This window comes from Oncorhynchus tshawytscha, linkage group LG13 (assembly GCF_018296145.1).
Source record: "Oncorhynchus tshawytscha isolate Ot180627B linkage group LG13, Otsh_v2.0, whole genome shotgun sequence".
NCBI classification, from domain to species: domain Eukaryota; kingdom Metazoa; phylum Chordata; class Actinopteri; order Salmoniformes; family Salmonidae; genus Oncorhynchus; species Oncorhynchus tshawytscha.
This window is the reverse complement of record NC_056441.1, coordinates 39651386-39673667: the sequence shown is the minus strand read 5'-3', so window position 1 is coordinate 39673667 and position 22282 is coordinate 39651386. Positions and strand designations below refer to the sequence as shown.

General features: G+C 41.4%; 1 protein-coding gene across 2 annotated transcripts in view; it reads right to left on the bottom strand.

Moving 5' to 3' along the window:
• Positions 1 to 15691, bottom strand: part of si:ch73-347e22.4 — a 36902-nt gene extending 21211 nt beyond the window's left edge. The window contains exons 1-4 of one of the 2 annotated variants that reach the window (XM_024441833.2): positions 15565 to 15691; positions 13959 to 14014; positions 9373 to 9522; positions 628 to 9267 (exon numbers count right to left, since the gene is read on the bottom strand). In XM_024441833.2, coding sequence (XP_024297601.1) covers positions 742 to 9267; positions 9373 to 9474 — 8628 coding nt within the window. In that variant the 5' untranslated portion in view covers positions 9475 to 9522; positions 13959 to 14014; positions 15565 to 15691 and the 3' untranslated portion in view covers positions 628 to 741. Of the gene's footprint in view, positions 1 to 627; positions 9268 to 9372; positions 9523 to 13958; positions 14015 to 15564 lie in introns of those variants that run through there. The other variant, XR_002955695.2, reaches the window with a different exon arrangement.
• Between the last annotated feature and the right edge of the window lie 6591 nt (positions 15692 to 22282).

Below are 22282 nucleotides of genomic sequence, written 5' to 3'. Positions count from 1 at the left end.
AAGGCACACACCTGTCTATATTAGGTCCCACAGTTGACAATGCGTGTCCGAGGGAAAACCAAGCCACGAGGTCAAAGAAATTGTCCGTAGAGCTCCGAGACAGGATTGTGTCGAGGCACAGATCTGGGAAAGGACACCAACAAATGTTTTTCAGCGGAAGGGACTGGGAGACTAGTCAGGATCAAGGGAAAGATGATCAGAGCAAAGTACAGAGAGATCCTTGATGAAAACCTGATCCAGAACGCTCAGGACTTTAAATTGGAAGAACCTTCACCCCAACAGGACGGCCCTAAGCACACAGCCAAGACAACACAGGAGTGGCTTTGGGACAAGTCTCTGAATATCCTTGAGTGACCCAGCCAGAGCCCAGACTTTAACCCGATAGAACATCTCTGGAGAGACCTAAATATAGCTGTGCAGCGACGCTCCCCATCCAACCTGACAGAGTATGAGAGGATCTGCAAAGAAAAATGGGAGAAACTCCCCAAATACAGGTGTGCCAAGCTTGTAGCGTCATACCCAAGAAGACTCAAGGTTGTAATCACTGCCAAAGGTGCTTCAACAAAGTACTGAGTAAAAGGTCTGAATACTTGCAAATATGATATTTCATATATTTTTTTAGACATTTGCAAAAATACATTTTAGAATAAGGCTGTAACGTAACAAAATTTGGAAAAAGTAAAATCGGTCAGAATACTTTCTGAAGCAAATGTCCATTAGTGGAAAAAAATATATTGATTTTCACTTCACCCCCCTGGCATGATGTAAGTAATGCTCATGTAGCTCTGAGACGTCACTAAATCTTACCCAACAATCAGCACACTCAAAGTCAATCCGCTGTTTTTTGCCCCTTGATATCACAAATGTTGTTGAGGCTCTAAAGAAAGCATCATCATTACCCTTAGACTTTTTCCATCTTTTAGGTGGTACATTCTGATGACCTTTATCCAAGGGACATGGTGGTTCATGAGTCGGCATGTGTGGGGTGTCTGTTTTTGGCATACATTGAGTAGGTTCATAAATAAGGACACATGAGGGGCATGAGCACTGAGGTAGATCCGAGTTGTTTGCCTCACAATTATTGCTAGGGCTGGTTCGCCCTTCATGTTCAAGGGACACAGTGTTACAGGGCGAGTCCTGGACTGAGGATAAGCTAAAGTTTAGAATCTCTTGGGGCTCTTCTTCTGTGTCCGAAACAATGACCGGTGGCTGTGAGGATATTTTAGGGACGACATAGAGACGATCAGGGTGAGGATACCTATACATGTTCCTTTTCTTTGACAGAAGACTAGGTAGTGTCGTAGGGGATAGAGGGGTGACTCTCACTCTTGGTTTGTTTGAGAGCTTGGAGGTCAGGGAAGCAGAAACTACATTTGCTGAACTGCTATATGTTTTCTTCCCCCCTATAAGATGGCAAACCTGATGGGCTTGGAGCAAGTCTGTGGTTGTAAATCTGGCATTACATTTTCTACAGTGATAGGGAAATCGAAGTGGTTCCAATGGCCCTTCAGGGAGAGGGATAACAGGGCGGGCTTTGTGAGCCTTCAAGTGATTCTTTAAGGCTAGGTAACTAGGAAATGGGAGCTTGCAAGGGAGACAATAGTGCGAGCTAGCAGCTCTGTGTAACAGACGATGTCTCTCCAAATTTCTGAAACTGGTGAAACCCTTTTCACACGTGTCACATTTCAGGCTTTCACATGGCTGATGATTTTCGCACAGATGGGTATTTAAGTCTTCTTCCGTGATATAGGTTTTGGGACATAACGGACAAACATAGGGTCTCTGCGCTGCATGTTCCTGCATGTGCTCCCTATAGGAGCCTAAGAAGCGAAACTCTAAATTGCACTGAGTGCATGAGAAGCTACAGCGTTTTTCTCTGTGTCGTCCCTGATGCAACCAGAGCTTATTCCACCGGTTAAAGGATTTTCCACATTGTCCACGGGAATATCTGTCACAAGGAGCATGGGTCTGAAAACGAGAGTGAAAACCTGAAGGCTGTTGAACCACACGTACTGAATTACAGCTCATTACAGAGGGGGACAATATGGCAGAACTTGCACACATGGAGTTTGAGGGAGAAGGTCGATTTATCTCTAACCCATTACCTGGGATCTGGCAAGCAGGTTTGGGGTTTTGTGGAAGCACATCTGAGGAATACTCCTCCATAGTTTCCAGAGGTGGCAGGGGCTCAGGCTCCTTGCATTTAGGATGTTGGTCATCAGTAGATAACATTTCCTGATTAGCAATTTCAGTCACATGCATTGGATTTTGCAGAGATTGGGGTTCATGCCAGACCTCTGACAAGGATGAATTGCATGCCCTCTCCTCTCCACTTGACTTGCAGCACACTTTACAATGAACACATAATTCAGGAACCTCATACCGTTGTCCACAGATCTCACAAAGGTTTGGCTTGTTATTAGTGTGCGTTTGCAGATGAAGAATGTACTGACACCAGCGACGATTAAGTTGTTTGCAAATCTGACATTTAAAGTACATCGGGGTATTAATCTGCCCATCAGCCCTTTGCTCCACCAGGAACCCCTCAATGTCAACCTTGTTTCCATCCCCTTCATCTCTAGCCTCAAAACACACTTTGGAGACTTGATGTGTGCGCAAGGATGAGAAGTCGCTAAAGGCCTGACCACAGTGGTTACAGAAGAAAGGCATCTCTCCTGAGTGCATATGAGAGTGGGTTTTGAGCTCCCTAAGCAGAACAAAGCCTTTTCCACACACAGAGCAAGCATACGGTTTAACAGGCCAGTGTGTTTTTTCATGTGCATTGAAACTTGAGAACGTGATAAACATCTTGCCACAGACTTTGCAGGTGAAACGCCTCACTCCACTGTGTGTTTGTAGGTGCAGCTTCAATGTGGCCTTACTGAAAAAATATTTGAAACAAGTGGAGCATCTAAGGAATTTCCTGCCGTTAAGAGTGACTGGGGACTCTATGTAATCAGTGTAAGGGTGAATCTGGATTTCTTTGTCTCTTCTTGTTTTATTAATCAAACTAAACCTCTTGGTACCCTTCATGTGGATCTTGAAATGATCAATCAAGTCATCTTTATTTGGAGACTGAGTGATGCAACATGGGCATTGAATGGGCCCATGTTGTTTGTGGATGTTTGAGTGTGATTTGAGTTTGGAGAGATGAGCAAAGCTCTTGCCGCACTTCTGGCAACTGTAAGGCTTCTCACCTGTGTGAATGCGCTTGTGAATTGTGTATGCGGTTATGTGACGGAATGAGCGACTGCAGAAATGGCATGACATAGGTTTCCTTGTCTTAAAATTGTGTAGGAGTACACTTGAATGCTGCAATTTAGCACGAGCTGTTAGGGGTTGATCGCCACAGTTGATCTCCTCCACACAAACTCGATTGTAGTTCGTTACTGCTTTCACATGTGCTCTACATTCTTTCTCTTGTTCAACACTTTCCAATGTGTCATTTTCTGTTAACGAATTACAGAGGCTAGAGTTGAATGAGAGTCCAGTGTTGTCAATGGAAGACTGAACAAACACCTCAAGCGTACCCCCGCAGTTCACTTTGGAGAGAGGTCGTTTGGATTTCACTTTTGTAGCCCATCCAGTTTTATTTCTCCTGCGTCTCTTCTTCACGCCAGTCACTTTATGAGGTAATTTTGTGAGAGGGGTTGTTAATGGGGTAGACTCAACTTGCTGGATTCCTTGTGTCGCCCCTGCATCAACAGAGAAAATAGTTTCCGAAGTTTCGATTTCTTGCACTGAAATACTGCGGGAATTAGTCACAATTGGGAAGAAAATGTTGCTGGACACATCGGTGACCTCCCATATGTCGTCTTGCTGTTGTTTAAGAACAAGGTCTTCATTCTTCATTGCCACGGATGCTCTAGTGTGCCTTCTTGAAGTTGTTGACATTGGGTTGAATTTGTGCATTTTCCCTCCCTTAGAAGTTCCCATTGATTTGCAGCTCTGTGTCTTGTTCACGGAAAGTTTTCTGCTAACGTTTGACGTCTGCTGTTCACATGACCGCTGTTTTGCCATTCTCATCAAGGTACTTTTCTTGAATGGCCGACCTCGTTTCTTTTTCAGTGCTGCTATGGTGGTCTGTAAATCTAGCCACACCATCTCTTTTACCACTGATGTGGCCACTGTCTGTTCTTCTGTAATTGTCTTGGATTTGATCTTACCCTTGTTTTTCACCCTCTGAGTCCCTAGTAAGGATGAGTCCAGTATTTCAGATCTATCACTAAGATCATCTTTAAGATTTAGAACATTTATATCTGCATTAACAAAATCAGCACTGCTGCTGTCAACTTTTCGTTTTCTGTGTTTTTCTGATATATTGCTGAGACACAGAGACATTTCTTCTGTGGACATATTCATGCATTGCTGGTCACTAGGGATGTTGGGGGTGGAAGCAATTTTTTGCACTCTTTTACCCTTGGCAATACGACCACCTTTTTTATGTTTGGGAATTACAGCACTGATTGGGTCTATTGCAATAGATATAGAGTCCCCTGCATCATCTATAGGGACTTGTAAAACTAATTTGTCATCTGCTAATGCGTTGCCATCTTTCACCTTCACATTGTCTGTTTGGAGAATTTTGCCTTTCTTCCCTTTGCCGTTCTTTTCTTTTCCCCTATTTTCTAGACTTTTCTCTTCCTCAATTAGATCCTCTTTTACAAATGCTGATAAGAATTTAACACACACTTTGTCGTCATCTGTGATAATCTTATCAATACCTCTTCTTTTTGGTCTCTGAGACTTTTTCTTCTTCGGAGGCCTCCCTATTTTATGCGGCCTTTTATCTGTACAAAGAGAACTCACTAATTCAGTAATCTGTCCTTGTGCTGCAGTTGAGGACACGGTTGTTGATACAGGACTGGTAGGTTGATTAGTGAGATGTGATGCAACTGATAAAATTTCTTGATCTTGCATCAAGTCAGTTGTGATATGTGAATTCGATTTGGAGGGCTGTCTGGAATGTCTGACATTGGATATTGGATGGTTTGATCCAGTATTTCCATTACTCGCTTTGGAGCCTTTAGGAGTATCAAGAATATTCTGAACCTGGTCCACATGTGTGAAAGGGGTAGCCATTTCAGAATATCTATATTCCACTCCAAGAGATGGTTTTGAACTTGGTGGGGTTGGAGTTTCAGTGATCTTTGAGCTTTGTTTGGACAGTATTTTCCTTTTCCTGCATGTTTTTGGCTTATTTGTCATTTCCATTTCTGGCATGATATGCTCTATTCCTGATTCTGTCTTTGCCGCCGATACTAGCAAAGAAACTTGTTGTGATGCATTGTGGTCATGCTGTCTTAGCTGGCTATCTGAAGTAGTAGATTCTACTTGTTCTGGTTTGGAAACACTGCTGTCCTCTTCTTTTAGCTTCTTTCTTGGCCCCTTACGTTGTGGTTTGTGGGCCGCTGTTTCCAAATGATCACCGGTCACTGATATCACTGCTTCCTTTTCATGCTTTCCAACACATTTATTGGTTTTTACATCTCCCTTTCCTCCTTTCTCTGCTTGGGTAAAGTGGGAAGGCATTTCAAGACATCCATTTTCTGCTCCAATAGAAGGATCTGAAGTTATTACAGCAGCTTTCTTAGCATTTTTAAATAGTTTCCCTTTACTGCATGCTTTTGACTTCATTTTTGTTGACATTTTGTGTTTGGCATGTTTCAAGCCTGATTTTGTCAGCAAATAATATTGAGGTAACGTACAATGGTTATGCTGTTCCAACAGGTTATCCGAGGCGAGAAATGCTGTTTGTTCCAATGCAGAAATATTACTGGTCTCTTCTTTAAACTTTTTTTGATGTCCATTAGGTTTGAGTGGTTTGTGGAGATCCTCAATCAGGGAGTCTATCACTGCTTCCACTTGTCTTATTCGATCAGGACATCCATGTTCCACTACAAGAGATGGATCCACAGTTGATGTAGAAACATTGCTGGCCTCTTCTTGTAACTTTTTTTGTTGATCCTTATGTTTAAGCAGTTTGTGGAGATTCTCATTCACTGAGTCAATCAATGCTTCCTCTTCTCTCCATTGATCCATTTCAGGACTTTTATGTTCCACTCCAAGGGAAGGATCCTGTGCTTTTTCAGCTTTTTGTGAAGATCCTTTTCTTTCTTTACAAATATTGGAATTCTTCTTAACTGTTGACACATGCATTGTGTCAGATGTAGGAACTGAAGTTTGCATAGCTGCTTTCTTAGGATTTTTTGAATAGCTTTTGCAGGTAAGTTTGTCTTTCATTAATGTTTTTGACTTATTTTTTGTTGACGTTTTGGGTATTGCATGTTTCAAGCCTGATTTTGTCTCTCCACATGACATAAAAGAGGTAGAGGTAATGAGAGGTAATGTACTAAGAGGTAATGTACTATGGTCATGCTGTTCCAACAGGTTATCCGAGTCAGAAAAGGTGGTTGGTTTTAATGGAGCAACATTACTGGCGTCTTTTTTGTGGAGATCCTCCATCACGGACTCTATCACTGCTTCCATTTGTCTTATATGATCCACTTGTGGCACATCAGGAGTTCTGTGTTCCACTCCAAGTGAAGGATTCAGAGTTAATGCAAGAACATTGCTAGCCTTTTCTTTGAACGTTTTTCTATGACTCACATGTTTCAGTGGTTTGTGGAGATCCTCAATTACTGACTCTATCACTGCTTCCACTTGTCTCATTTGATCCACATGTGGCACATCATGACATCTATGTTCCACTCCAAGGGAAGGATCCAGAGATGGCACCTGTGCTCTCTCAACTTTCGGTGAAGTTTTTTTAATTTCCTTACACGTCTTTGGATTTTTCTTCCTAACCGTTCTAGGTGTCAGGTATAATGTGTCAGATTGTGTCTTAATCTTTGATGGCAGTAAAGGCGTTTCCTGAGATGCACTGTGACTTTGCACCTGGCAATCTGAAACAGGAAGAACAGTTTCATCAGATAATGGGACAGCTGCCTTTTCTGTACCTTTTTTATTTTTAACCTCACGCTTCCGTGTGTTCTGGGATTGTGGCACAGTTGGGGCTGAAGTCTTGGAATACACCTCATCCCTATTAGTTTGGGTATGTATATCTCCCTGAGGAATTCCATTTGTACACAGCAATTCTGATACACCACGAGTTCCAGGCACCCGTTTGTATTTTCTTTTGGATCCAATGTCTTTCTTTGCTTCTTTACCATTCCCTGTAGAGACAATCTCAGCAAGGGCCTTGGAAACTACTGCAAATATTGGAGGATGTGGGACTGCAGTGGTCATGTGTTTGTTAACTTTTGTGTTTTTCTTCGGGGGTTTTCCGCATCTGTGGCTTTCCTGTTGAGGGAAAATCTCTGCACTACATAAAAGAATTGGAGAGACCGTTGAGGAGATAAGAGTTGTGTCCTCTGATTTGAGTTCAATGAGATTGGATGGAACTGATAAAACTGATTGGGCGAGCGTGTGTGTGAGGACTTGCATCTTTTGAACAGTTTTTGGGGTAGTTTTACATGTTCTGTTGGATCTTCTTGAGGGGCTTGTAGGTGAATTTGATGCCAAGGTTTTTGTGTCAGTCTTTTCCTTCTTTACTTTTGACTTTAGGGGGTGATATGCGGGGAATTTTGGAACACACTCTTTAGTCATGCCACTATTCTCTGGATCATTAGTTCTGCCTTCCTGTGCTATCGCTACCAGCTTATCCATTTTAAACAACCTATTTTTCTTGAATGGTCGACCAGCTTTCCGCTTCAATTTGAGCACATCCTCAATACTCTTTAGTCTTGAGAGCTCTTGAGTTCTTGGAGTCATTTCCCCCTGGTTTCCTACAGCTGATATGTTAGCAGTTACATTATCTTTGATTTCCCTCTTCATGTCACTTCGTGCCCCCTGATCTTTTTGAGTGATAGACAAGTCAAAGCATTTTGACATTATACCAGGACTTTTAATATTCCCTTCTGTAAAGTTTTTGGAGGGAGGTTCTCTTTTTTGGTGTTCCTTCACATCGTTTGTTACATCCAAGACAGAAGTGTCTGACAAGTATTTGGGCTCCATTTTTATATCTGATGACTGCAGTGGAGTCTCATCTTGAGAGAGTCCCAAATTATTTTTTTCTTGGGGTGTAGCATTGCTACTCTGTGACTGGGGGGTGAAGAGGCTGCTCGGATTCATTCTGTTTCTTTTGAATGCCATAGTTCTTCTATTTCCTCCTTTGGATATCATAGTTTTATTTCTTCCAGTTCTCTTTTGTACCTTCAATGCATTCTCAGATGGCACCAAGGTGTTGTGTGTCAGAGCTTGTTCTATAGGAGAATATTGACCCTTTGTGACAGTGGTCAATTTCAGCGCTGACACTTCTGTTATTTTGAATTCTTCTTTTTGTGTGGTCTTTGAAGTTTTCTGTATCCTGGAGGGTTGGTTCAATTCCATAGAAATACTTGGCCCAGCTATTTGAGATGCAGAAATGATGTCATCTGAATGTGCAATAGTAAGGTGGTTTGAAGAATCAGATGTTGAATTGCATCCAAACCATGTGTCATTTGAGGTAGTTGGGGGAAACATTTCATCCTTTTTCTTCTCTTTTGTTTGTTTGCGTGAGGGTGTTAGAGTATCCTTATGGTGAGTCACCCCGTGTATTTCTGTGGCATCGGAATACCGTTCTTGGCCAATTGCTAAAAGTTTAGCCATTTTCACTAGAGTTTTCTTCTTATATGGCCGACCAGCTTTTCGCTTTTGTTGCTTTTCCATCACAGGCAAAAGGGTATTAAAGGACATTTTCTCTTTTCCTTTCTTGGCATCTGCAAATGGTAACGTTTGATGGGAAACATCAGCATAGGTCTTCTCATCCACTACCTCTCTTGAATATTGTGCGTGGTCACTTAGAGAAGAGGCTGATAGAAGATTGCTGTGACTCAAGGGCTCTGTGGGTGAAAGTGTGACATTTCCCTTTATGTTTTTTGACAGACTGCTTGAAAAGGGGGGGGAAGAAACTATAGTGCCAACCTCCACTGCAGCAGAATCTCTCCCTCTGATCTTTTTTACATCAACTCCAGAAGACAAAATACATATTTCCTGAACATTTGTTAGGCCCACAGGGCATGATCTTTCTGAGAAAGAAGGACACTTATCGTGGGTGACCTCTGTTGCCCTCCTTTCTGCCGCCTTTCGTTGAAGATCTTGAGCCATGATCTTTGAATGACTGTGGATGTCCGAAAAAGGAGCAGAGCCTTCATCATTCTTCACCTTAAATGCTGTCATGCTCTTATATGTCTTGTCAGTCAGGATCTCTTCTCCCACTTCTGTTCCCTTTTGACAAAACATTTGAATGAATACAAATAAGTGATTGTTATGGAGGTTGGAATAAGGTCTCGAAAACATCAATTGGAATACATTTCTGTTTGTATGGCCCACCTTGTGTTCAGTGATTTGCTGACATGAACAGCTTGGTAAATGTCTAGCTGCATCTGTTTTGTAGTCTCCTGCTTCCTCTATGCTGTCCCAACTTTCCTCCATGTTGTCAAAGGCTTCCAGGAGAACTTGGTCAATAAGTTCATCTGCAACCTTCATATGACAAACAAATATAAAATACATTGCCCACTATTTTCCAAACAGAGAAACACATAACCACTTACAGGGCATTCGGAAAGTATTCAGACTTTTTCCACATTGTTACATTACAGACTTAATCTAAAATTGATTTCAAATATTTTTAAAAGTCCAAATCAATCTACACAAATACCCCATAATGACAAAGTGGAAACTTATTTACATAAGTATTCAGGCCCTTTGCTATGAAACTCAAAATTGAGCTCAGGTGCATCCTGTTTCAATTGATCATCCTTGAGATCATTCTACAACTTGATTGGAGTCCACCGGTGTTAAATTCAATTGATTGGACATGATTTGGAAGGGCAAACACCTGTCTATACAAGGTCCCACAGTTGACAGTGCGTGTCCGAACAAAAACCATGCCATGGGGTCAATGAAATTGTCCGTAGAGCTCAGAGACAGGATTGTGCCAAGGCACGGATCTGGGGAAGGGTACCAAATAATGTCTGAAGCATTGAAGGCCCCGAAGAACACAGTGGCCTCCATCTTTCTTAAATGGAAGAAGTTTGGAACCACCAAGACTCTTCCTAGAGCTGGCCGCCCGTCCAAACTGAGCAATCGGGGGAGAAGGGCCTTGGTCAGGGAGGTGACCAAGAACCCGATGGTCACTCTGATATAGCTCTAGAGTTCCTCTGTGGAGATGGGAGAACCTTCCAGAAGAACAAACATCTCTGCAGCACTCCACCAATCAGGTCTTTATGGTATAGTGGCCAGAAGGAAGCCACTCCTCAGTAAAAGGCACATGACAGCCCGCTTAGAGTTTACCAAAAGGCACCTAAAGGACTCAGACCATGAGAAACAAGATTCTCTGGTCTGATGAAACCATGATTGAACTCTCTGGCCTGAATGCCAAGCGTCACATCTGGAGGAAACCTGGCACCATCCCTATGGTGAAGCATGGTGGTGGCAGCGTCATGATGTGGGGATGTTTTTCAGTGGCAGGGACTGGGAGTCTAGTCAGCATCGAGGGAAGATGAAGGGAGCAAAGTACAGAGAGATCCTTGATCCTTGATGAAAGCCTGCTCCAGAGCGCTCAGGACCTCAGACTGGGGCAAAAGTTCAACTTCAAACATTCAGAGGTGGAAACTTTCCGTGGGAATTAACAGGAATACATGGGAATTAACGGAAATATATGCTAAATAATATTAATACAATGTAGATGTTTTTTTTTAAATATATTGGATATATTTACCATATCATATGGAAACAGAAACAAAAACCTTTTACCTTATCATAAGACATAATTGCAAATTATTAAATTCTTCTAATTTTTTTTTTTTTTAAGTTTTAAAATTGAACTTTAATTAAATGAGTTAACTCTTCACATGGGATGATTTCACTGAACAACAAAAGGGAATATTGAATGATTTCCAAAGATCCATCGCATCTCCCAAAAATGTTTTCAACATACATCTCTGTAAATTATAGTCTAGAAACTAAAGCTTTGGTTGTCATCCTCTCAGGCTTCCATGTCTTCTCCCTGGACATCCTCAATGTCCACCTCTTAAACATCAGAGTCTGAGGCCTCATCTTCACTGTCACTTTCCAACCTTGCTGAGGATGGCTCATTGTCAAGCTCAAACAGCCTCAAAGTTTCCCAGATAGCCACCAATTTTTCACCCCTTGTATTGGTCAGCCTGTTGTGTGCTTTGGTGTGTGTGTTCCCAAACAAGGACCAGTTGCGCTCTGAGGCAGCTGATGTTGGTAGGATTTGGAGGATGATGGAGGCAACAGCAGAAAGAGCCTCAGATTGCCAAAGTCCCTTCCACCAGGTAGCTGATGAGATATGTTGGCACGACTGCCATATTGCTTCTCCACCCCAAAGCCCTTGCTTGGAAGTGAACTTCGCCAACCTTGCTCTCATCCAGAACAAGGTGGTGAGACACGGTAGTGATGACACCATAGGCCTTGATCTCTGCACCAGACAGGATGCTCTTGCCAACATACTTGTGGTCAAACATGTCCTCTGCTGCATGTATTGGCTTCAAGTCTTCACACTTTTTGATGTATTTCAGAACTGCAGTTTCCTCTGCTTGGAGCAACAGTGAAGTAGGCAGGGCAGTACGGATTTCTTCTCTTACATCTGCAAGCAGAGTCTGAACATCAGACAGGATGGAATTGTCTCCCTCAATCCGTGGAATGGCTACTGCTATTGGTTTCAGGAGTTTCAGGCTGCTTACCACTCTCTCCCAAAATACATCATCCAGGAGGATCCTCTTGATGGGGCTGTCCATATCGGCAGACTGGGATATGGCCATTTCTTGGAGAGACTCTTTCTCCTCCAGGAGACTGTCAAACGTGATAACACCACCCCAACGGGTGTTGCTGGGCAGCTTCAATGTGGTGCTCTCATTCTTCTCACTTTGCTTGGTGAGGTAGACTGCTGCTATAACTTGATGACCCTTCACATACCTAGCCATTTCATTGGCTCACTTGTAGAGTGTATACATTTTTTTCAGTGCCATGATGTCCTTGAGGAGCAGATTCATTGCATGAGCAGCACAGCCAATTGGTGTTGTGAGGGTAGGACTCCTCCACTTTAGACCAAGCAGACTTCATGTTCGCAGCACTGTCTACCACCAGTGCAAATACCTTCTGTGGTCCAAGGTCATTGATGACTGCCTTCAGCTCATCTGCAATGTAGAGACCGGTGTCTGTTGTCCCCTTGTGTCTGTGCTCTTGTAGAATACTGGTTGAGGGGTGGAGATGTAGTTAATTATTCCTTGCCCTCGAACATTCAACCACCCATCAGAGATGATTGCAATACAGTCTGCTTTCTCTATGATTTGCTTGACCTTCACTTGAACTCTGATGAACTCTGCATCCAGCAAATTAGTAGAAAAGGCATGTCTGATTGGAGGGATGTATGCTGGGAGAAGAACATTCAGAAATCTCTTCCAATACAAATTGCCTATGAGCATCTGAGGTGAACCAGTTGCATACACAGCTCGAGCAAGACATTCATCAGCATCGCTGACTACGTTCCTCCATTGAGTCAAAAAAACTTCTGATTCCAGGAGGACCATGAGCTGTTGCCATCGATAAGGTGCCTGATTCATAATTTTCACCTCAAATAGAAGTAGAGGAACTTTTGTGAGAGGTTGCTTGTTGTGAGCGCTGAGGGAACTTTATGCACTTGGCCAGATGATTCTGCATCTTTATTGCATTCTTCACATATCATTTGGCACAGTATTTGCAAATGTACACAGATTTTCCTTCTACATTAGCTGCAGTGAAATGCCTCCACACATCAGATTGTGCCCGTAGCATTTTCCTGTAAAGATTAGAAAAAAATGAGTAAAAAAACAAACAAATACAATTCCATGTACAGATAAATGGTTAAGCAGTTAGATTAAACAATTCCTTTGTAAGATAAATGTTTTAAAATGAAACATGTATAGAAACAGGTGAATTAACACTCAGTTAGCAGGCTCAAGCAAGCTAAAAACCACATGGTAGCAAAAACTAGCTAGCAGAAATGGTTAACACGTTAGAAATGATTTAAACACACGTTGCTGTAGGCTACTATTTACCAGTTAACAAAAAAGCATGTATGTCATATAAAATATATTCACCCCACCCAGTATTGTAATCAGAACTTACCAGAAAGCATGTAGTCCTTGGCTCAGACAGTGTAGTAGTGTGGGCTCAATAACATCTCCTTAGTGAGCAAGATCTTGAGAATCAGCTTTACATGTGATGGAAGAATGCACTGTGCATGCAGAGGGTTGCAATTCCATAGAATTGGGGATAGTTAAACCAAAATATGCCACAGGACCTAGAATTGCCTTATGTGTATCCCACTAAAAAGGTTCACTGTTATAAGCTAAATTGTTTGAGGAATTTAAGAAAAATTCCCTAAATTCCTGGGCTAAACTTTCCATGGAAAATTTCCCTGAAAGTTTCCCACCCTTTGCAACCCTACCCAGCCAGAGCCCGGACTTGAACCTGATCGAACATCTCTGGAGAGACCTGAAAATAGCTGTGCAGCGACATTCCCCATCCAACTTGACAGAGCATGAGAGGATCTGCAGAAAATAATGGGAGAAAGTCCCCAAATACAGGTGTGTCCAGCTTGTAGCGTCATACCCAAGAAGACTTGAGACTTTAATCGCTGCCAAAGGTGCTTCAACAAAGTACTGAATAAATGTACAATCATTTTGAAAAACCTGTTTTTGCTTTGTCATAATGGGGTATTGTGTGTAGATTGATGAGGGAAAAAAATATTTAATCAAAAGTCTAGGGGTCTGAATACTTTCCGAATGCATTGTATAGGAGTAGCACTTATATCAGTGCTATTGTATGGGGGGAAAATGGAACATTGGCATCATCATGATTAAAATAGCCTTCTAGGCTACATCATTTATAAAAATATTAAATGTACTCACTGCAGATCATATCCAGATTCCTTCAGTTATCCTGGTTGCTCCTTGGTTGGCTATTGCTTAAATATAAGAATAAATACATTATTATATAACATTTGTAAATGCTTTAACTTTTGTTGTAGAATGTCTGATATATCAAATGATGTGACGTTAGTACAGTAATAATGTAGCCCAAACGCCGGCAGATGGCGTTATTGAGTAGTTTCATTTTACCGTGCAAAGGGAATTTATGCAACTGGCTATACACCCGTATCTCCATGAACCGGTTCGTACATAAAACATTCTCCATTCCGGCTGCAAAGGCATCAATTTCCTCCTTAACTCAAATGAATGGCGAGAAGGCAGAAAAATTTATGAAACACCATTTTTACCCACCATGCTACAGTGGCTAATGCTAGTCCCAGATGTTGCGTATCGCGTTCAGCCAATCAGGTTGCCGTAGTCTGTATTTTCACTACTGGCAATGATAGTTTCCAAACACTACTGTGGACAGGGACTAGCAATAGCCACGCCACTGTAGTATGGTGGTGGAAAAGGGTGTTTCATAAAGAAAGTATACATATTTTCCCCATTATTTTACACCTTCTCACAATAAAAGGAGGAAATTGACACCTTTGCAGCCGGAATGGAGAATGTTTCATGTACGAACCAGTCCACAGGGCCACGTGTGTATAACCCGTTGCATAGATTCCCTTCGGACAGTAAGATGAAACGACTAAATAGCCCCATCTGCTGGCCTTTGGGCTAGGCTAAATATAATGCAGCAAAAAAAAGTGGGATTTACTATGAACCAAATTTACCCTTGCACATTCCTAAATGGTAAAGTCCATGAAACACATGCATGCTCCTGACAACAACAAACAGTCCATATTATTGTACATATTGATTTTGTGAGTGCACACTTCTCTGATTAAAAACCTCTTAATTAAAAGTAACTAAATGTAATTGAAAATGTAATTTAGGTAATCCCCAAAAGTAATTATTTATCATGAGAGGGCTATAAACAATAACTAGTAATGCTGCATACACCAAGAAAGGTTAAAATCTCACATTTCTAGTAAAAAATAGTTATACATTGCTGAGGTGTAGTCACTTTTGAGGACACAAGCTCAAGTACACAGTACAAATATTAAATAGTAAGGCTTGAAATTACGTATTTTTTCTAAATACAGTATAATCAATTTATAAAACCACTAACTTTAAGAATCCACCTTGCTTATAACTGTAAAATACATAGTTGCATATATAGTGTCTGAGAATTAGCATATTTTCTGAAGGTCTCTTGATCAAAACGTCTGCCCCCATCGCTGTTAATGTCTCGCAGAGTTCCAGCCTGGCTACCTGAACTCGTCTTTTATCTCATCATTAATACTTCGGGATTTTGGCAATGATTCCCTTTATATAGTTCCCCCGAGTCATATGAACTCGTGGATACCATTGTCATGTATCTGTGTCCAGTATGAAGGAAGTTAGCAGTAGTTTAACGTGCTAATGCTAACTAGCGATGACTGAAAGTCTACGGGAATCTAGACTTCCCGTCAACGCGCTAACGCAGGGATACCGTTACCATACAGCCCTCCCCCCGTTTCGTATGCATGGTTGCACGTACCATTAGATAGACCAGTGAACTCCTGAAGTCTCTGATTCGCAAAATTACAGCAAAATCACGAAGTCGAGATAAATTGTGGCAACACTGTCAAAGACGTCCATTTCGACGGGCTTCTTCTTCTTTGGTATAATGGCGGTCCGCAAACAAATGTTAGATGCATGCCGCCACCTACTGTATTGGCTGTGTATCAGCCTACTATTCTGTATAATGAATTCATTACACTTTGCCCTACCAACTTACCCTACACCCATTAAAAACCTCACCACTACTTTGGCCCTATCTGATCCTAAACCAGCCTGGGAGGACGGGACACGTATCGTTCAAAACACCTTAAATCTTATGGAGTAAAATCTCATATACCCAAGTACTTCTCTGCAACTGCCACCACAACATGTATCCTAAGTGAATCCTCAGTAATTCCTGCACCCATTCCTGCAGTACAGATGACAACCATGGTCATGAATGCCAAAAAAAAAAAAAACTTTACTGAAGCACTTGTTATTTCTGTCACTATCTATTGGCCTCAGCCTACTCAGAGCAGGGATCTTCTTAGGATCCCCCATCATTCTCTACTACTCTCTTCACTGTCTGAGCAAACAACACTTATCAATATCATATCAAATTATACAATTTGGTGTCCACCACTATATGAAATAAATAACATATTTATATTTTAATTATTAAGCGTAAAGCTTCATTTTATCAGTCTGCTCTATCATTTAAGTTCAAAATCTTAACGTCTTTGAACTAAGTAATTTCCTCTCTGTTAACTCATGTAAAACATAGTCTTGCATGCCATTGTGAAAAAGTGTATTCACATTGCCCTCTTAGAGAACAAGCACACATAAACACCACAACTGCTATTGTTTTTTTTTTTTAAAGCAGAGGCTGCAGATCCGAGTTTTCTGGACCCCGCTTCTCGGCGTGCAAATGAGAACTTTTAAAAATACCTACCACTTCTCTCTGAATGGACCCTCTCCCATTCGTCACGGGTCAATGGGTGTTTTCTCAGTATGCATATGCATCTCCAAGGACGTTCTCTTGAGTACGTTCTTGTGAGGACGAGAGTGTGGAGAGTGCACAAAACATTACATTTGAGAAGCACTCACACTCCCCCTACTGTATTACCTCACGCTGCACCTCCAGATTCACGGAACCTTCTTCCAGCCAGGCCAATGGCAACAGTACAGTGTACAGTCGGCAGCAAGCAGTTTAGCAGTTACACCGGCAGGCCCCAGTGGCAATAAATTAATAAAACCAAAAGCTTACCTTGACTTGTAAACTAACATAGCATCCCTCTCTGTTTTAGCCGGGTTGTTTGAGTATGCTAAATTAGCTAGATGCATATGCTAGCTGGGTGAAAGGGACAGTTTTTATTTAAATACAACCAAATATAGCTAGCTCTCTCTAGCTTATCTTTAATTTTGGAAGAAATTAATTTGTTCAAAACTGTTCAACTATTGTCTTTCTCTCTCTTTGAGTCAACTACTCACCACATTTTATACACTGCAGTGCTAGCTATCTGTAGCTCATGCTTTCAGTACTAGATTCATTCTCTGATCCTTTGATTGGGTAGACAACATGTCAGTTTATGCTGCAAGAGTTCTGATGGGCTGGAGGACGTCCTCCAGAAGTTGTCATCATTACTGTGTAAGTCTATGGAAGGTGGTAGGAACCACAAGCCTCTTTGGTTTTGTAGTGAAGTCAATGTACCACTGTACTCAGAGGGGGATGGAAACCAGCTGTCCTCCGGTTGCACCATGGTGCTACCCTACAGAGTGCTGCTGAGGCCATTGTAGAGCTTCATTGCAAAACAGTGTGTTTAATTCATTATCTGGTGACATTTAAAAAAATTTAGTATAGTTTTATCTAAAAAGGTCAACTTTTTTAATGTTTCACAATTTTTATTTTTATGAAATTTACTGAGGAGGATGGTCCTCCCCTTCCTCCTCGGAGGAGCCTCCAGTGAGCTATATGTGAATCGTAATAATGTAGCTAACCAAATAGGCAAAAATGACCTAAAACTAATGTTATGCAAGGTAGATGTCAATCATTCGTGGTTGTCTGGCTTGTTAAAAGTATTAGCTAGCCAACAGTAGTCGCTAGCCAGTTAGCCCATTGACTTATTATGGGCTTGAGATCTATGCACAGTACAGTGGGTATTGTAGGCAGGTAAACATGCCAACATTATTAACACAGCATGTATTTATTAACTTATCAAAATTAAATATTTTAGTCAGGCACTGTGAATAAGCAACATTTCATTCTGAAGTCGGAGTGTATTCTTCTTCTATGATATATTGGCGGTACACAAACAAAAGTTTAAGGTGCATTCCGCCACCTACTGTGCTGGAGTGTGTGGTCAATCACGGTTTACAATATTAGCTCCACATTTCTAAATCCTCCTACCTAACTTAGTACATCTGAGAAAAACAAAGAGCCCTACTAACTTCTAAATGACCCTCCCCCATCACCAAAATCCCTTCTACCCTGCCCGCCCGCCCACCCACCCCATCCAACCTAAAGTGATTGGTAAGCTGCTCTGACAGCTGATGGTTAAAGTTAGAGAGGGATATATTTATTTTACCTTTATTTAACTAGGCAAGTCAGTTAGCAATAAGGCTTCTGGCATTCCACTAAAGGATAACAAAAACCATAACTCTAATTATCATCATACTGAGACATTCCATCATTACTATTATTAGTTGTCAACATATCAATAATCATGGCGACAGTAACATCTGTTACTCCTAAAAACTCTGCTGCTGCTTCCACAATGATCTTCAATTTAGCAGTTCTTCTTTCCACAAACGCAGTCAGGTTGTTAACCTTTCCAATGAAAGCTATGAAGTCAATCTGATGAACTATCAAGGTGTCCTTTGACACAACCAAGATTTCTCGTAACCACTGTGTTCCCCCCAGAATTATAATAGCTAGCCTTGACATTGTTCCCACATTCACCATAATCATGTTCCCCTCCACACTTGGCACATCTTTCCTTTCCTTTGCACAGAGCCGCTACATGTCCTATTCTTTGGCATTAAAAAGACCTTAATGGAGGTGGGCCAAACTCTAACAGTGAAAGCCAGGAAGCACTTCTATTTGAGAAGGTGTCTCAGGCAGAACCTTCTCAAACATTAAGAGTACTGACTTTCACTTTGCCGCTCTTTCTTACTGAATAGACTTTGGGCTTCAACCACTATGCCCCCCTCTACATTTTCTTCTAAATAATTGATGGACATAGAAAGTGGAACCCTAGAAATGATCCCCCTCATCTTAGCCGCAGCTTTCTTCCCATTGAGAGTTTTCATTTTGAGAATCTTCCCTTGCTGAACATGGTCAGCACAAAATATTAACAAGTATGCCATTACCAATCGACCAGGCTAATGTGACTTCACCTACCTCTTTCTTAATGGGATTGGTTAATCAAGTGGTTCCCAAACTTTTTATAGTCCCGTATCCCCTTCAAACATTCAACCTCCAGCTGCGTACCCCTTCTAGCACCAGGGTCAGCGCATTCAATAACCAGGGCACAAATAATAATATTATAATAATCAATAATTTTGCTCTTTATTTAACCATCTTATATGAAACCTAATTTGTTAATCAAAAATTGTGAATAACTCACCACAGGTTAATAAGAAGGGTGTGCTTGAAAAGATGCACATAACTCTGCAATGTTGGGTGAGAGAGTCTCAGTCTTAAATCATTTTCCACACACAGTCTGTGCCTGTATTTAGTTTTCATGCTAGTGAGGGCCGAGAATCCACTCTCACGTGGTTGCAAAGGGCATCAGTGTTTTAACAGCGCGATTTGCCAAGGCAGGATACTCTGAGGGCAGCCCAATCCAGAAATCTGGCAGTGGCTTCTGATTCAATTCAATTTTCACAGAACCGTTGCAATTTCGATGAGGCTCTCTTGTTCAGATATCAGTAAGTGGACTGGAGGCAGGGCATGAAAGGGATAATGAATCCAGTTGTTTGTGTAGTCCGTTTCGGGAAAGTACCTGCGTAATTGTGCACCCAACTCACTCAGGTGCATCACTATATCACATTTGACATTGTCCGTAAGCTTGAGTTCATTTGCACACAAAAATCATTCAATGATGGAAAGACCTGTGTGTTGTCCTTGTTAATGCAGATAGAGAAGAGCTCCAACTTCTTAATCATAGCCTCAATTTTGTCCCGCACATTGAATATAGTTGCGAAGAGTCCCTGTAATCCTAGATTCAGATCATTCAGGCGAGACAAAACATCACCCAGATAGGCCAGTTGTGTGAGAAACTCATCATCATGGAAGCGGTCCGACAAGTGAAAATTATGGTCAGTAAAGAAAACTTTAAGCTCGTCTCTCAATTTTTAAAAAAATGTATCAATACTTTGCCCCTTGATAACCAGCCCACTTCTGTATGTTGTAAAAGTGTTACATGGTTGCTGCCCATATCTTTGCATAGTGTCGAAAATACACAAGAGTTAAGGGGCCTTGCTTTAGCAAAGTTAACCATTTTCACTGTAGTGTCCAAATGTCTTTCAAGCTGTCAGGCGTTCCCTTGGCAGCAAGAGCCTCTCAGTGGATGCTGCAGTGTACCCAAGTGGCGTCGGGAGCAACTGCTTGCATATGCGTTACCACTCCACTACGTCTCGCTGTCATGGCTTTTGTGCCATCAGTACAGATACCAACATGAGCAGCAGCTACGTTTGGCTGCATACGTTAGTGGAATTCCCGCGAGAGAGTAACGGTTAATGTGATTGGATGTTAATTATTTGACTAGGCTACCTGTATTTGACATTGTGTTGTTATTTCGCTGAACACTAGATGGTTTCAATTTATTTTTGGCAGTGAAACGAGACTACTCAGGTGAGAAAAAAAATCACCCAAATGTATAACCCCGTTAGAAAATATGAATGGACTGTTTGAAAATCAGAATAATTTTTATTTGGCATACCCTCAACGTTATTGCGCGTACCCCCAGTTTGGGAATACCTGGGTTAATCGAATAGGGTGTCAAACACCATCCTTAATTTTTTTATTCACTACTGTACCTTCGCCCTCTCAACACTGGATGATAGTCCTGATGGTATGGGTGGGGATGACAAAAGTCAAGGACCTGGATGCAATGTTCCCTCTAATATTTTGGGGGCACCGAGCAAATTTGAGGTCTTGTGAGAGAAAACTTGAAACTTGTGAGAATTTTGTGCAACTTCACAGTGAACACTAAGGCTGTACTCTTAGTTTTAGAAAGTAGCCAATATTGTGGCTATTTGAGTATAACGTAAGCCACCAACAAAACCAATGGAGAAAATCCCATAACATTTTCACATGGAAATAGCTTTTGATGTCTATGATATGACCTACAGTAGCCTATATGTGGTAGTTATTGCATGCAACTTTTAATTACATTTTTACATTATGAAGGGCTTGACTTTAGTTCATGATTTTTTACTTGGTCTGTAACACCATGGGCCAAATAGGTGATTGCATTGTGTTGTATTTCTGTATGGTAATAATAATAACTTTTATTTTGTAAAGTGGCCTCTTGCATCATTAGACAATACAATTTAGTCACCTATTCGGCCCATGGTGTTACAGGCCAAGTAAAAAAAGTATTAATTAAAGTCCTTCACAATGTAAAAACGTTATTAAAAGTCGCATGCAATGTAGGCCTGCATTGAACACCACATATAGGCTATATCATATAAAACTGTATAATCAAAAACAATTTCCATGTGAGAATGTTATGGGATTTGCTCCATTGGTTTTGTTGGTAGGACTACATTATGCTCAAATAGCCACAATAGCCTATTGGTTACTGTCCAAAACTGGAAGCGTACAGCCTCAGTGTCCACTGTAAACGCGCACAGGAAGTTGCAGAAGAATACTCACAAGGTTCAAGTTTCCACTCATAAGACCTAAAATGTGCTCGGTGTCCCAAAACATTTGAGGGAACATTGCCAGCAACACTCCGTATTATTCAGAGCCCCATGAAATGACACCACAAATAGATTCTACAGACCCTACTGAGTATGCCCGACACCACATATAATCTTTTTTTCTCTCTAAGCCAATTTATAGGACTACAGTGTTTTGTATTGGGACCAATGGAATGGGCGGAGTAAAAAGGGCTGCTGGGTATTTAGACCACAGTCATTCAAGAAATAACACCATGTAAAGCATTCAGACCCGTTGACTTTTTCAACATTTTGTTATGTTACAGCCTTATTCTAAAATGTATTAAAAATATATATCTAATCAACACATAATAACCTATAATGACAAAACAAAAATAATTTTTTAGAAAAGTAAAAAATAAAAATAATAATAAAGTAACTGAAATTTCAAATTTACATAAATATTCAGACCCTTTGGCAGAAAATACAGCCTTGAGTCTTCTTGGGCATGACACTACAAGCTTGGTACACCTGTATTTGGGAAGTTTCTCCCATTCTTCTCTGCAGATCCTCTCAAGGTCTTTCAGGTTGGATGTGGAGCGTCACTGCACAGCCATTTTCAGGCCTCTCCAGAGATGTTCAATCAGGTTCTGGCTGGGCCACTCAAGGACATTCAGAGACTTGTCCTGGTCGTTGTCCTGTTGGAAGGTGAACCTTCGACCCCGCTCTGGATCAGGTTTTCATCAAGGATCTCTCTGTACTTTGCTCTTTTCATCTTTCCCTCGATCCTGACTAGTCTCCTAGTCCCTGCCGCTGAAAAACATCCCCAC